Below are 14,579 nucleotides of genomic sequence, written 5' to 3'. Positions count from 1 at the left end.
TCATGGTCCTGGGTTTTAGAGCCAGTGTTTTTTAATTTTGCACTTTCTAGTTCTGTTGGTTGTTCGTTTTATCTTGGTTCTTGGTTTACTTTTCATGTATTATTCAGAGATTTTGTGTTATTCCTTTTGCTGGTTGGGGTTTGTTATTTACACTATATTATTATGTATCATTATTTATTATTTAAACTATAAATGTATTATTTATAGCCACAGAGTGCTATTAGTTTTGCTGTCTAGTTTCTGTTCAGGGTTATAGTTTGTTAATATTGCATTTCTTCCTTCAGTTTATCCTGCCTCCCCCATACTCTCCGGGTCTTCTTACGTCTCCTTCACTGTGTTAATGTTCCTATTTTCAGTTACTTCCTGTTTTATTTTGATAGTGTCTTGTTTCATGTGTGCTGTATTTAGTTTTGCTTCCCTTGTCTTGTTTTCCCCGATTAGTTCCAGCTGTGTACCCCAGTGTTTCCCATTACCCTAGTTATGTAGAGTGTATTTATAGCCTTTGTCTACCCTAAGGGCTTTGTTGCATCTTACTGTTTACACACCTCTGTTTTCCCTCATGGATCTCCAGTTTGGATTTATGGTTTTCACCTGCCTTTGAACTGTCTGCCTGGCCTTAATAAATGTTTGTTTTCTGTTCTTTAATTCTGTGCCTTGAGTCTGCATTGGGTAAATCATTCTAAACATGATCACCCCTCATTTCCTGTTTTGTTTTGTTTTTTGTGAAATTTCATGAAATTGGTCTTAAGAAATAGTTTTCCTGGTTTAATTAAAAGTTTGTCTTAAGACGTAAGATTTTCACTTATACCTGACACTTGAATCTGACCATTTTCAGAAGACTATTTTTTGTTTGTTAAGCTGCTTAACACTGACCAATGAATCTGACTGCAACAGCTTCATTTATCATTGGTCTCTCCAGAGCCCAAATCTCAACATTATTGAAGCAGTGAAGCATCTTGACAGAGAACAGAAACAAAGGCAAACAACCTCCAAAGAAGCCCGGAGAACTATTCCTGAAGACTCCTTACTAATTACATGAAAGCTACCTAAGAGAGTTCATGCCGTTCAGGTTTCAATAAACTCCTGCACTATTTCCCATTCTTAGCAAAATATAAAGAAAAAGAGGATAGCTTAAGACTTTTGCAAAGTACTGTATGCTTAATTGTTTTCTTGCAAGAAGACAGCTTGGAGGACAGGACCAACTTCACACCCGATCAGATCTGCACACTGTTAGACCTCTGCCTCACCACTACATATTTCAAGTACAACGAAGGCTTTTACAGACAAAAACATGGCTGTGCCATGGGCTCCCCCGTGTCACCTATTGTAGCCAACCTTTACATGGAGGAAGTGGAAAGGAAGGCTCTTGGCTCTTTCAAAGGAAGAGTACCCAGCCACTGGTACAGATATGTGGACGACACCTGGGTCAAAATCAAGACACAAGAAGTGGAATCCTTCACTGCGCACATTAACGCTGTGGATAAAAACATCAAGTTCACCAGGGAAGACACAAAGGACAACTGTTTGCCTTTCCTGGACTGCGCCGTGCACATTGAAGAGAACGGCAACCTCAACATCGAAGTTTACCGGAAGTCCACACACACGGACCAGTACCTCCTCTTTGACTCCCATCACCCTTTGGAACACAAACTTGGAGTAATTAGGACCCTACACCACCGGGCAGAACATGTTCCCTCTAAGCCTGAAGGAAAAAAGAAGGAACACACACATGTAAAGGAAGCACTCAAAACGTGCGGCTATCCTAAATGGGCGTTCTTAAAGTCAGCAAAGAGGCACAGAAAAGAAGACCAGACACCAGCGAGGGAGGATAAGAAGGACAGACGCAACAACATTGTCATCCCCTATGTAGCCGGTGTATCAGAGAAACTCAGGAGAGTTTTCTCCAAGCATGACATTTCAGACCCAGCAACACGCTCAGACAGAAACTGGTTCACCCGAAAGACAAAACGCCAAAACACAAACTTAACAATGTGGTGTATGCTGTACAGTGCAGCGAGGAATGCTCAGACCTCTACATTGGAGAGACCAAACAGCCACTTCACAAGCGCATGGCACAACACAGAAGAGCCACCTCCACAGGACAAGACTCAGCAGTCCATCTGCATCTTAAGGATAAAGGACACTCTTTCGAGGATGCCAATGTTCACATTTTGGACAGAGAGGACAGATGGTTTGAAAGAGGAGTGAAAGAAGCCATCTATGTCCACTGTGAGCGGCCATCTTTGAACAGAGGCGGGGGTTTACGACACCAACTCTCTGCCATCTATAATCCAGTTTTGAGATCCCTTCCCAGACGCCTTAACGCCCACTCACATCCTGGGCCATCTGACCTCAGGAATTCGCATGATAAGGTGGGGCCAGGTTTCACAATGAACACACCCGAAACTCTGGCTGATTGGGACCCACGCCCAGTTTCCCACCTTGGCTCAGGCGATTAGAGGATCATCAGGGGGTCCTTTTGTCCCTCTGTGGGGGGTTACTCCCACTAGGTTTATATCTGGGACTCTCCACCATTTGACCTTAGAACTGAAGAAGCTTCTCGGATGAGAGGTGAAACGTCTTCAAGCAACTTAAAGAAGTCCAGACGCTTTTCTTTCCAAGCTCCTTTGATCACTATCATGAAGGAAGACTAATAAAGTACCAAGATTGAAAACTCTTGATCGACCGATCAGATTTATCGTACATTGGTGGTAATTTACCGATCTATCAGTATAAGCATTTTCAACGTCAAATACATGAAAATTTCAAAAGTAATGTAAACAATAGATACAAGAAATGCCCTTCAACCATTTTATTGAAGTTGATGTCGCATAGTTTGCCCATCAGAGGGCACTCCGCATCTTCCTTGTTGGCAACATACATGTTTGGGAAACCATAAACACAACAACCAAGCAGCAGCTAACAGAACATAAATAATTATGAAAATCTATTATTTGAATGTGGATTTTTAAAATAACCAAATCTTGGCTGGGCATCAAACTGACGATCAAAATTCCTTAGACTCTCCACTACTTGCCAAACAATATATTAATGAAAATACTCTATAAGGTCATTTATCAGCATTACAGGTGCTAAGTAACCTTTCAACAGAGTCTAAGTGGTTAATCTAGGCTAACAGTCTGATAGCGTTAGCATCATCTTGACTGACATCTTGACAGTAACTATTTGAACCATAATAAAATTCAAAGTCTTCTAAGTGCTGCAAAAATAAAGCAAATCCTATCAGCCGCTCCAGCAGGAAGAAAGCAGGAAGAAAGCTCCATTCAAAGCATATGAAAGTGCTGCATTGCAATGAATCAAAGTTACAGTTTAACTCCGTTCTAAACACAACTCAGATCCAGTAATAGTGACAGGTGGGGCAGATGGCCCGGCTTGTTATGGAGTCCAACTTTAGTAACAGGAAAAATTAAACCAGTCAGAAAGTTGGAAAGCAGCTGGACACTCTACATAGACAAGCGCTTATTAGCATGTGTGTATGCACGCAGAGGGTGGACTGTCAATCCAAGAGGTGCCTCTACATGTTCTTGAGTCAGCAAGGCGTAACAGTTTTTTCTCTCTCTGTCTCTCTCATTCGCCAAACAAGCAACTGTATGAAACCACAGAATCTCTACCCAAATTCACACACACTCCACCTATTTGTGACTTTGCAGTAGACACACAGAACCCAGAGTGACAGCGACTCAGCCGAGGAGAACGAATGGGGAGCCAATACAGGAAGCAAAGATGACGAGGACGAGACGGGCCCTGAAAAAAGGTGTCCGTTTTCAGTCAACACGAGTGAGCACAGTCTGTGTTTGGACAGACAGCAGTCAGCAGAAAAAGCATCGCCCTGTCGCTCGCGGTAACGGTAGATGAGATCAATCGGGGGAGATGGAGGGAATAGAAATGTGAAAGGACAAGGAAGGGAGGGAAAGAGTAATGCACCACAAATAGCCTCTGGCACATGATCACGGAACAACCCATTCTTACATCGTTTGTGTGGCCATTTTACAGACTTTTTTGATTATTTCCTGCATTTATTTATTTATTTTTTTGTGATATTCTTCGCTTCCTTTATCAGCCGTGATTTGATACGGGCTGGGCTCATGGGAACAATATGCTGAAGGAAGATCTTGAAAAACAGTACGGGCAGGCAGCTCCCACTTTATCACAATGAATATGAAGAAATTGTACAAAAAAAACAAACAAACAACAACAAAAACAACAGAAAGGCAGCGATTTGGGCTCTCAATGCGAAAGACATTAATATATTCATGAGCCTCTGCTGCAATCATGTTTCTATGAATGGATTTTTGATTTACCACCATAGCAAGGTTTCACTCCTATGATGAGATCTACGTTTTTAAATGTGAATATGTTTTCTAAGTCAGAAGTGCTGTTGCTACACAAGAAAGTAGAAACCATACATACACTTCTGGGCTTTTTAAGGACAAAACAAATAAATAAATAAATCTTGAAACAAAAATAAGCTCGTCTGAATTCTGCTTTTGCATGTCAGCTGTCAAATCTTTTTATGATCGTATCAGTTGGGCAAGTTCTGCGCTCCGACACTATACGTCTGAAAAAGTAGACGCACACACAGACAAAAAAAAGGTACCAGCAGGGAAGTAGAGGAGAGCACACATGGCATCTTAAAGTTGTGGATTCTGCCTCTGAAGGTGTTTCATTCCACATCATCTAAGATCTTAGCAAACTTCTAACAAAACCCAACAGAAGCACAGGAGGGAAAGGGAGCCAGAGAGTCAACAGAAGAGTAGTGCACTCAAAATTTTAACCACAGAGGGTCTTGTTAGACAAATAGCCGCTCTCGTGTAAGGAAAGATGAACAGTGACAGCTGAAGAGACACACAGGAAAAGAAGAAGAAGAAAAAAAAAAAATAGTCCACCGTGATGCAAAATAAAATGCAGACCTCTTCCAAAACTACAAGGCACTCATAAAGCCCAAGAACACAGATGTGTTTTTATTGTTTTTGGTCTTTACTCCAGAGCACTGGGATATAAAATCACCATTAGTTTTAAGTGCTGAGTTTTGACTTTCAATTCTCCGTCGACCGCTTTATTACATTTGTTTACAACACACCTAAACCCAGTGAGATGGTAATTCTGGACCCATAATCAATTTATGCAGTTTTCTTATCTTCTACAGTTCAGAGCCATAAATCAGTTCACGCATGTTGGTAATAATGTCTTCTTTTTTCCCTCTTCTCTATGTTGACAGAATGAAAAGGTCAAACTGGGCCTCGAGAGCAGGGAAGAATTTGGTTGAGCTGATACAAACTTTTCATTCTCTACACGAGGAGATGATTTTGTAAGCTGTCATCCAGAGACCAATTAGAGAACTGTAACCCTGAACTCCAGCAGGAGCAAATGGATAATTCTGTAAAACCTCCCACTTCAACTCTGATTAGGTGAAGAGAAAAGAGAGCAGGAAAAAAAAGGTCTATATCTTATTTCATTTCAAAAGATCCGTGCCCATAAAGCAATGTGGTTTCCGTAGACCTGTGAATTGGATGGCTAGCGGGTAAAATTGCAGGCCATAAATAGCTCAAAATCTGCTGCCCTTCACTTGAAAACTGATTTTGCTGACTTTCACCCTAGAAAGCCTTCCTCTGTTGAACTGGCAAAAGTTTCTCTGTACTTGCCTCTAATTTGATCACGTGAAGTACATGTATGTGGGAACCATCTGGGAACTAAGTGATCCCTGTGAGAATCTTTTCAAATGAAATGATTTTGCACACTCATACGCAAAACTTGGTGTAGAACTACACCTATACTGAGCCGTTCAGTGGAACGGCCTTGACTTGTGCAGAAATGTAGCTTGACGGGTATTCCATATCAGACTGGAAAGGAAGAAAAAACCCACTAAATCAGTAGGAAAAGAAAGGTGGCTGCAGACCGATTCTGGCAAAGCAGCACGAGTGAGCGTGCCAAACGCCTGGCTGATGTCTGTGGGTTACATACATCTGCCAAAGACTAACTCCAGCAGAACTAATGAATATCAAATACAATGAGTTTGTGTTAATGTGTCCATTTGCTCTCTGCAACTAACTTTGTTAGTTAATTGAGCTGTTCAAATCAGTGCGAGCTCCCACACTGTACTAAGACTAGGCATGGCCACAATGTCAGTAAACTACCTCACCTGCTGTCGAGGTGGCTGAAATCCAGTAAGTTGAACTCCCTGTTGTCCTGAGAGTGATAGATTGTGTCAACATCCTGGAACAGAGAGGAGGAGGGAAACAAACAATAACAGACAGAGTTTGAGATAGATATGAGACAGTATCATGAAAAATATATTTTCCACTCTACAAAGAATAGCAATCTACAAAAGGTAATATAGACAACAAACACAAGTGGATTTGTTCTGCGAGTATGCTTTCCTCACCCACTGCACTTCTTCTTTGCAGCCAATACCGTTGTAATCGCAGAGAGCTGCATAAGTCTCAGAAAAACCTCCTGAAAATACGAAGGAGAGGACAACAAGTCAATTCAAACTAGACCATGACAGATCGGAAATGGCAAGGACAGAATGAAGTAGCGGAGAAGACATGGAGAAACGAAGAGGGGAGAGGGTGCAGGCCAGAGATGAAAGAGGGAGTCAAAAAGAGTGAGACAGAGATAGTCAGCTGAGAGGGAGAGATTAGCTGTAAATATTGAGGTGAGATGAAAGTACAGAACCATGAAGGAGCTCTTCTTGTAGATTAATAGGATTACTAGCAGAAAGCAAGTGCATCCAGTAACTTTGGTCTTCTGACCCACTTATGGACAAGTCTCCAAAATGGTTTGCTGTGAGCTACTGAGTCAGCGTGTGAATGGACTCTGAAGTGCTGCATGTATGAATGTGCGTGTGAGATGTGGTTAGAAAGGTAGCAGGGCTCTCACCACAAGTTTTCTGGGGATCTAATGATGACTCAGAGTTCGGTGAAAACTTGTGACTCCCATCGGGCATTTCTCCCTCTGCTCGACAAATAGGAGGGCTGAAACAAAGAGAGGAAGGAGATTCAGAGCTAGCTCGTGCTGGCAATGATGACGCCAAAGTGCATCTTAGAGCTTCCCAGGTCATCATGTGCAGATTTGAATGAAACACAAGGTACATGTGAAGTTGAATGGAATTATAGTCATTTAATATGTACATTTTTGATTGCAGTTGACTAAACTGTTATCCAGCATTTAAAATTCTATCCTCTTTGTGGGGGAAGATGTGAAAAACAATTTCAATTTCAACTGACAATAAGAAAAGAAGCTTAATGTGTGAAATGCTTATTAAATAATTAATAATTGTAATTGTATGTACTGCATTCAATCAACAACTGTACATTTGTACTAAAACAAAATTGTAATTGATCTGACTGAAAAGCTCATTTGATGTGAATCATAATTTAAGCAGGATACTTACATTCATGGCAATCCTCTAAACCATAGGTGTCAAACTCTGGCCCGCGGGCCAAATTTGGCCCGCAGCCTACTTACATTTGGCCCGCGAAGCCATACCAAATTACTATTAGAGCTGGCCTACTGGTATTATACAGCTAATATATATATTGTTTAGTATTAAGCTTTGCTTGTTCCATATTCAGTTTTTCAGCAAAACGTGTTTGAGTCCATAAGAAAAGATTCATTCTTATATCTGGAGGAATAAATATATTTCAATAAATATTAACGTTAGCCCGCGACTTTGTTCCAGTTTTGAATTTTGGCCCACTGTGTATTTGAGTTTGACACCCCTGCTCTAAACCATAGTCTAGTCTGGCCTTTATTCATATAATGCAGTAGAGATAAGCCAGGAAATGTGTGGAAAGAGCAGGGACAGGACATTCAGCTAGTGTGCAGCCAACAAACTCAGCTCTTAAAGGCAATAAGTCCATGTGTTAGGCATCCTGTGGTGTAATACTACGACCAAACAACCTCTGACTAAATAAAGACGCCTGCTGCAGAACGCACATAAAGTGAAAATAGCCGAACCTTTCATTTTAGCTAGGATTTCTTTTTATTAGATTGAGCTGGTTCAGGTTTCTCCCTGTCAGATTAACCAGCAACAATGGCACCCAGATAAAAATGAGATTTGCCTCATTATAGGGCAGAACAGTGGTGGAATTGTTGGGTTTAAATCCATCAGCAGGCTGGGTACTGTTTGTTTGCATGCATCTCTCCCAGTCCTCCGGCTTCCCCTCACAGTCCAGAGACATGCACATTTAGCTAATTGGTGATGCTAAGTGGCCATAAATGTGATTGTGAGCGTGAATGATCATTTGTCTTCCTGTAATAGACTGGTAACATGTCAACTGGTATAAGCCCCACCCTCCCACAGAGTTAGAGCAGGGTGTCAAACATAAGGCCCAGGGGCCAGTATCTGCCCAGCTAAGACTCCAATCTCCTGACACCTTTGGAAATTTAAAGGCAGGCATAGGTTTTAGACTTTCAACTGTATTTTCACAAGTTTTAGAACTTCCCTGCTATTCATACTACACAACAGTAATTAAGGTAAACCTCTTAGTTAAACACCTATAGCATTAAAAGTATAGTTAGTTAAGTAGTTATTTTTAATCTGATGTGAAATGAGAGTTTCTTTGATCAAAGTGGGCTCTATGTGGCCCATTGAGATGGTTCACTATAAATCCACGAACCCTGCTGCAACAATACCTAATAAGTATATTTGTCATCTATATTTTATGGAGAGAGGCACACGGCTGGATTATTAATGAGTATTTTTTGTAATGAGAAGGCCTCTGGTATCAGTTAGAGGTTTAGGGAAAAGTACATTCTAAATATTATACTTCTTTCCTTTGGTGCTGTTGCTAAAGAGTCCTTAAGCAAGACATTGAACTCCCAGTGGCTTAAGCGGAGTACTGTAGTGCCCAAGAGACTATACAAAGACACAAGGATGCACCAAGGTTCGAATGAATGAGTATAACCCGTATTCCCAGCAGGCTCACACCCTGGTAGGTATCATAATGATACATCCTTACACAACGTCCAGTGAAATTAGGACATTAAAAGGAAATTTGACTTAAACATTGAGATCTCAAATGAACTCCTGCAAAACATAGCTCATCCACCTTTTCTACCTTTCTGCCTTATTTGCATCAGAAAGAAACAACAAGTAAGCAGAGCGTGTAGGGATGGATCAGAAAGCAAATACTGTGTTCACACATAGTACTGCGGCTGTACCTGCTTTGGCTTTTTGATAGGATTACACCGTTACACTGTGGAATTCAACACACACCATCCTTAATCGCATTTGTCAACAAAATCACACACACAACACCCAACAACATCCGTGACCTTAATCCCTGCCTTATCTCTGCAATCATCATCATCCGCCCGCATACGTGCACGCTCTCTAGATACTATCTGCATCGTGTACCAATCAGTTACCGGGCCGCACAATTAAATCCACAACACAAGGTTCCTCCCTGTGTTCTCTCCCCTTTCTTTATTTCTCTTTAAATGTCCTCACTGGAAGCAATCATCTGCCGCGGCCCTAATGGAAAAGAGCTATTCTGAACGATGATAAAGTGCAGAGATAGCCTTGTGCAGGTCAATAGTGGAGCACAGTCAATCCCAGTGCTCTCAGAAATTGTAGATGAGAACTAAGAGAGAGGGAAACAAACTCTGTGCCTTCCTTTCCTCCTCATACATTCTAATGACTGCGGGACAAAACTTTCTGGGCTTTTCATTGTGTGCATCCTTTGCGCTTTACCGCTTTAGATTAAAGCGTAGAGGACGTTCAGTGCCCGCTGTAGGATTTTCATCGGCATAAGAATGTGTTTCTTTTGACTTCAGGGTTGAGGCGACAGCATCTACTGACTGAAAGTACTACGTAAACAGCAAGAAAACGAAACCGTGCCTCGCGATAGCAGCCTACTCAGTGTCAGCTGGCAAATTAAGCCCAGTGATTGCTAGGTGTAAGAGTCTACAATGACACAGAAATGGGTTGGAGGGAAACTACTGCAAGATAAGAATGATTTTTGGCTGTTAAAGAGGAAAGCAATCCTAAAGTGAAGCTGCCAACTTGCCAACACACTGTCAAAGTCTGTTAACGTGGGACAACTTGCCTTTGCTGCTCAGCAACATAAAGCACAAAAACAGAAAGCTTCGGCACTTTGCTCGAGGATGGCGACGCTTGACATTGCTTACGCATAAATTGAGTTGTTGAAGACTCTGGAGAGGGCGTAGTTGATGTGGCTGACCATGTGATCCAGCTGTTCCTGGGTCTGCAGCCTCAGCGAGTAGGTGGTCTTGTCTGTATCGATGATTACCTGTATCGACAATGACAGTTTTAATCCCATGAGAGTCAACGCTGCTACGACGGTACAGTTGGCAGGAAGCGCCACTCTCACCTGGTGTTCTGGGTAGGTGTTCATTGCTCTGATTTCCAAAAAATTGAAGGTGACCTCGACCTGAGAGAAGCAGAGATGCATCACAAGCTCAAACAAAATCCTTATGTTACCTAATCTCAGCTTGTTTTGTTCACAAAATATTGCACAGAATAAAGAAGATTCCGAGTTCTGATTATGCCAATTTGCTCAAAAGGAAAACTCAAATGAAGCTGGAAGCACACACACACACACACACACACACACACACACACACACACACACACACACACACACACACACACACACACACACACACACCAAGGCTTCTTAAACTTCAGAGAAAACACAGGCTGACCAGTAAAATTACATCTGAAACTGTTCGCTCTCACTCACCACCTATAAGTAGTGGTTAGATGTGCAAATTTGCAGAAAGGGATTATTGACAACCTAGTGGATGCCTTCCAATCTAGCTTGAACTGTTATCTTGATCGACTTTGGCGGCAATTCAATAGATCTACTCTAAAATTCAGACTAAATACCTTCTTTTGGAATTTTCTGTTATGTTTGTCCTGCACAAAAGTGTTTCCGCTGCAAGTCAGCTGGTCAGCAGCCTAATCTCTGCCCCAGATTCTTACTACAGCTGTGCATGTGAGAGAGAATCATCGCCCTGATGATTTGCTGACTTGCTTACAACCCTTCTGATCAATTCACTGCTCATCATTTCTAGTGAGCACAGTGCTGTGATGATGGAAAATTATTATGGCCAAACAAATACAATTTGAAATGGGATCACTACTAGTACTGGCTAATAAAAAAAACATTTTAAGAAATGTATTTGCAGTCATGCTAGATGAGATACTACTCCTATGTCTGTAGTGATATCACAGACTGTATATTAAAGATGGAAGCCGTTTTGGGGTAAAAAAGTGAAGCCATAAGTCCACTGAATTATTTTACTTAATAATGACCACCAGGAGGCAAAACATTAGTATGATAGTATAGAAACAACCCTATTTCTCTTTAAGTTTATGACATCAGTAAAGACTATCCAGATGAGTTTCAAGTCTTATTGAACACAACCTCATTTATTTTAAATTAAATTTTGGTCCCATTCAGAGTAATAAAGATAATAAATTGGGTTATCTTTTAGGGTTTCCTATAAGTCACTGATGAATGGCTGTGTAATGTAGCTCGATTTCTTATTCATCCACTTTCAAACCCACAAAGATGGCTGATCAAAATCTATTTATGGGCTTAATTAGAACTAATTGGTGGCACCATCTCGACTGCATCCACCTTAAGTGTATTAGCAAAAAGAAAAAAATATGCATTAGGTTAGCTTTGCACAAATAGTGGAAGCAAGGACAAATGGCTAACCTGGCTCTATTAAAAGGCATTACAGTCCTCCTACTTTATCCAATCAAGGTGTTCAAAACATAAACTGTAGATAAAGGATGATTAGCACCACCAGGACATCACCCACTGGTTATTAATGTGCCAACTTGAAGCGTTAAGTTGAGTGTACCCTGAAGCACACTCCATTTTATTCTCCGCTTTACTCCAGTGGGGACTATTGACACTTAAAAGTAGAGATGGCACGATACCACTTTTTTATGTCCGATACCGATACCGATATCATAAATTTGGATATCTGCCGATACCGATATGAATCCGATATAGTGTTTTTTTAATCAACAAAACTGTTTTTTAAAATATCTTGCTGCATTTTGCAAGTCTGCAAGTTCATACTCAAGTTTAAAACAACAACTACACTAAAGCTATTCTGTTATACCTGTATACAAAAAAAATATTTCATAGTTCAGCAATACTGATCAATCTAATAAACTTAGACCTACACCATCCTCCCTATTCTGGTATTTTAAAGAGTACTTAGCGTAAATATTAAGCAACCTAACTAATAGGGTTCCAACTCCCAGCAACAACAAAAATAAATAAATAAAAAATAGGGAACCACCCCTCACGCTCCACCTCATGATGCTTAATCAACGTAATCAACCTTAATTTGATGCAGTGTGAAAAAAAATGCACAGAAATCAATTATTTTTCAAGAAATATTAAATAGATTCAACATCTTTCTTCAACAAAATTGCAGACTGCACAGATGGTACCTTCCCAAAGGAAAAAGTACTATAGCTTACTAGGGTATATATATTAGACTTAATAGTTACTATATACAGTAATTGACTTCTATTCATTTTACATCAAATTAAAACTTTGGGTGTCAGATAATTATTTATTAAAAGCTTGACATTTTAAATGAGAATAAGAAAGAAAATTATGTCTTTGTGCCCCCTTTTCCCTGTTAATGCCCTATCGGCCCCCCTGGCTAAACTTTGCTAGATCCGCCCCTGCTCAGTTACCAGCCATCAGCTACGTAGAAAAAGATCCTGGTGTAGAAAGTAATATTAAATAAATTCTAACAACAGCTTATCAAGCTTAAACATGCTGCTGTTGTTCAACCGCTGGTTTCCTCTTTCTGGCACAAAGGGGACCAAAAACAAACAAGAGAGACGGACTCGTGACAGAAAAGCCGATCAGCTGATCATTTAAGCAGTTTCACGATTGAAGTAGCAGTCGGAGAGCGAGAGGCAGTCGCTTGTTAAGCTTAACGCAGGAATGCTTTACAAACATTCAGAGATGGACTTACACACTTGCTTTACTTCTCTCGGGATAACTTTGTCGGAGATGAAATGCCGGGTTGCTAGCAAAGCTCCAAATGCTATCCAGACCACCGACAGGTCCCGCATGCCACAGCCGCTCTATCACGTGATGCATACTGCTCCGACGTGCTAACGTTCTGAGGTGAGTTACGGCGTGTTGCAAGTTTTGTGAGGTGCTTTCGTGATATTTAATGGATCGGATTACATTTTTTATTTTTCTCCGATATCCGATCCAGTAATTTAGGTCAGTATCGGACCGATACTGATACGTAATATCGGATCGGTCCATCTCTACTTAAAAGATCAAGAAATCATAAGGAAAGTGTTTACTGAGATCATTAAGAAAGTGAGAAGTGGGGCTGTTTTCCCCACAGACTTTGACCCAATGAGGCACCTCAGGGAGACAGGTTTAAGGCACTACTGGCTTCACTTTTGTGACCCAGAAGTTTGTTGTATCTTTTATATACAGTGTATTGTTGAAACAGCCAGTAGCAAAGGTGACCAGCTGCATCTTAGCTACTGGCTGCAAGCTAAAAACTATATTTACATCCTCAAACTGCTGCTTTAGTTTTATCCCACCTGCCCCTCGTCGTCTACATTGTAATTGTCATCATTACTACTATCATCCTATAACATCATCACTGCAGTCATCATCGTTATCTCTTTTCTCCTGCTCTGAAAAGCCTTTGATTTTTTTTTCTTTGTCACATTTTCTGCGAATTACCATGAGATCAAGGCTGGCAAGTGAAAGCCATAAAATTCCACTGAGAGCGGGGGAACATTTACCTTGGTGGGCACTTTGACAGCAAAGAGATACAGTCTCCATGTTGCCAGGACCTGAGGGGAGAACACATTTATATTTCTGTCAGACAGCAGGAAATGCAAAATGCAAATCGCAGCAAAAAATAGCACAGCACAAACATCCCATAAAGAGAGCAAATCATCTCCGCAGTTCATCCAAATGGCTCGTAAGTCATGCTAAGCACCCTAGACATTAGTGAGCTAATGACGACAGCACGTGAGCGTGCGTGTGCGTATGTGTGTCAAAGACATATGATGGCGGGACTGCAAGTCATTTCACAGTCCAATTTATCGTGCCAAGTTGTGGTGATGGAACTAAGTAGTACTTATTCAACAGACGCCTCATCGCCCCGGCAAGAATACTGGTGAAATAACAGGGAGAAGACAAAAAAAAGACAGAGGAAGAGTAAGCAAAAAGAGTTGTGCTTTTGTCAGAAAAAAGCCATTACCATTTAAAAGTGTCTGGGGTAAATTAAGAGAAAGAAAATGTGAATAAATTCACATCTGCCTATGCAATTAATCTCATTCATAATTCAGAAATTCCATAATTAGCATACTCAATACATGCATGCATGCACTGCGCGTCTCTAGCCCTTCCAAGCCGCGTCTCTAACTCTCGACCACTGTCTCCATGCTCTTTTTCAGCCAGCTTTCAAATTGTCTTGTCCATAATTCCTTCCCTTGCATCCTTTCATTCCTCTGATTTCTCTCTTCATCTCCATGGAAATGTGTTCATTTTCTTGCTTAATCCCTAACCCCC

General features: G+C 41.0%; 1 protein-coding gene across 6 annotated transcripts in view; it reads right to left on the bottom strand.

Annotated features, from left to right (window-relative positions):
• carmil3 (capping protein regulator and myosin 1 linker 3) overlaps positions 1 to 14,579 on the bottom strand; it is a 105,794-nt gene that overhangs the window by 73,604 nt on the left and 17,611 nt on the right. For all 6 annotated transcript variants that reach the window (XM_026148432.1, XM_026148431.1, XM_026148436.1 and 3 more), the window contains 6 exons: positions 13,805 to 13,855; positions 10,359 to 10,418; positions 10,156 to 10,277; positions 6,901 to 6,995; positions 6,404 to 6,474; positions 6,161 to 6,234 (listed from right to left, as the gene is read on the bottom strand). In XM_026148432.1, coding sequence (XP_026004217.1) covers positions 6,161 to 6,234; positions 6,404 to 6,474; positions 6,901 to 6,995; positions 10,156 to 10,277; positions 10,359 to 10,418; positions 13,805 to 13,855 — 473 coding nt within the window. The remainder of the gene's footprint in view (positions 1 to 6,160; positions 6,235 to 6,403; positions 6,475 to 6,900; positions 6,996 to 10,155; positions 10,278 to 10,358; positions 10,419 to 13,804; positions 13,856 to 14,579) is intronic.

The sequence above is a fragment of the Astatotilapia calliptera genome, chromosome 18 (genome assembly GCF_900246225.1).
Source record: "Astatotilapia calliptera chromosome 18, fAstCal1.2, whole genome shotgun sequence".
In the NCBI taxonomy this organism is placed as follows: Eukaryota; Metazoa; Chordata; class Actinopteri; order Cichliformes; family Cichlidae; genus Astatotilapia; species Astatotilapia calliptera.
The sequence above is the reverse complement of the archived record's forward strand: the minus strand, read 5'-3'. Positions and strand labels throughout refer to the sequence as shown.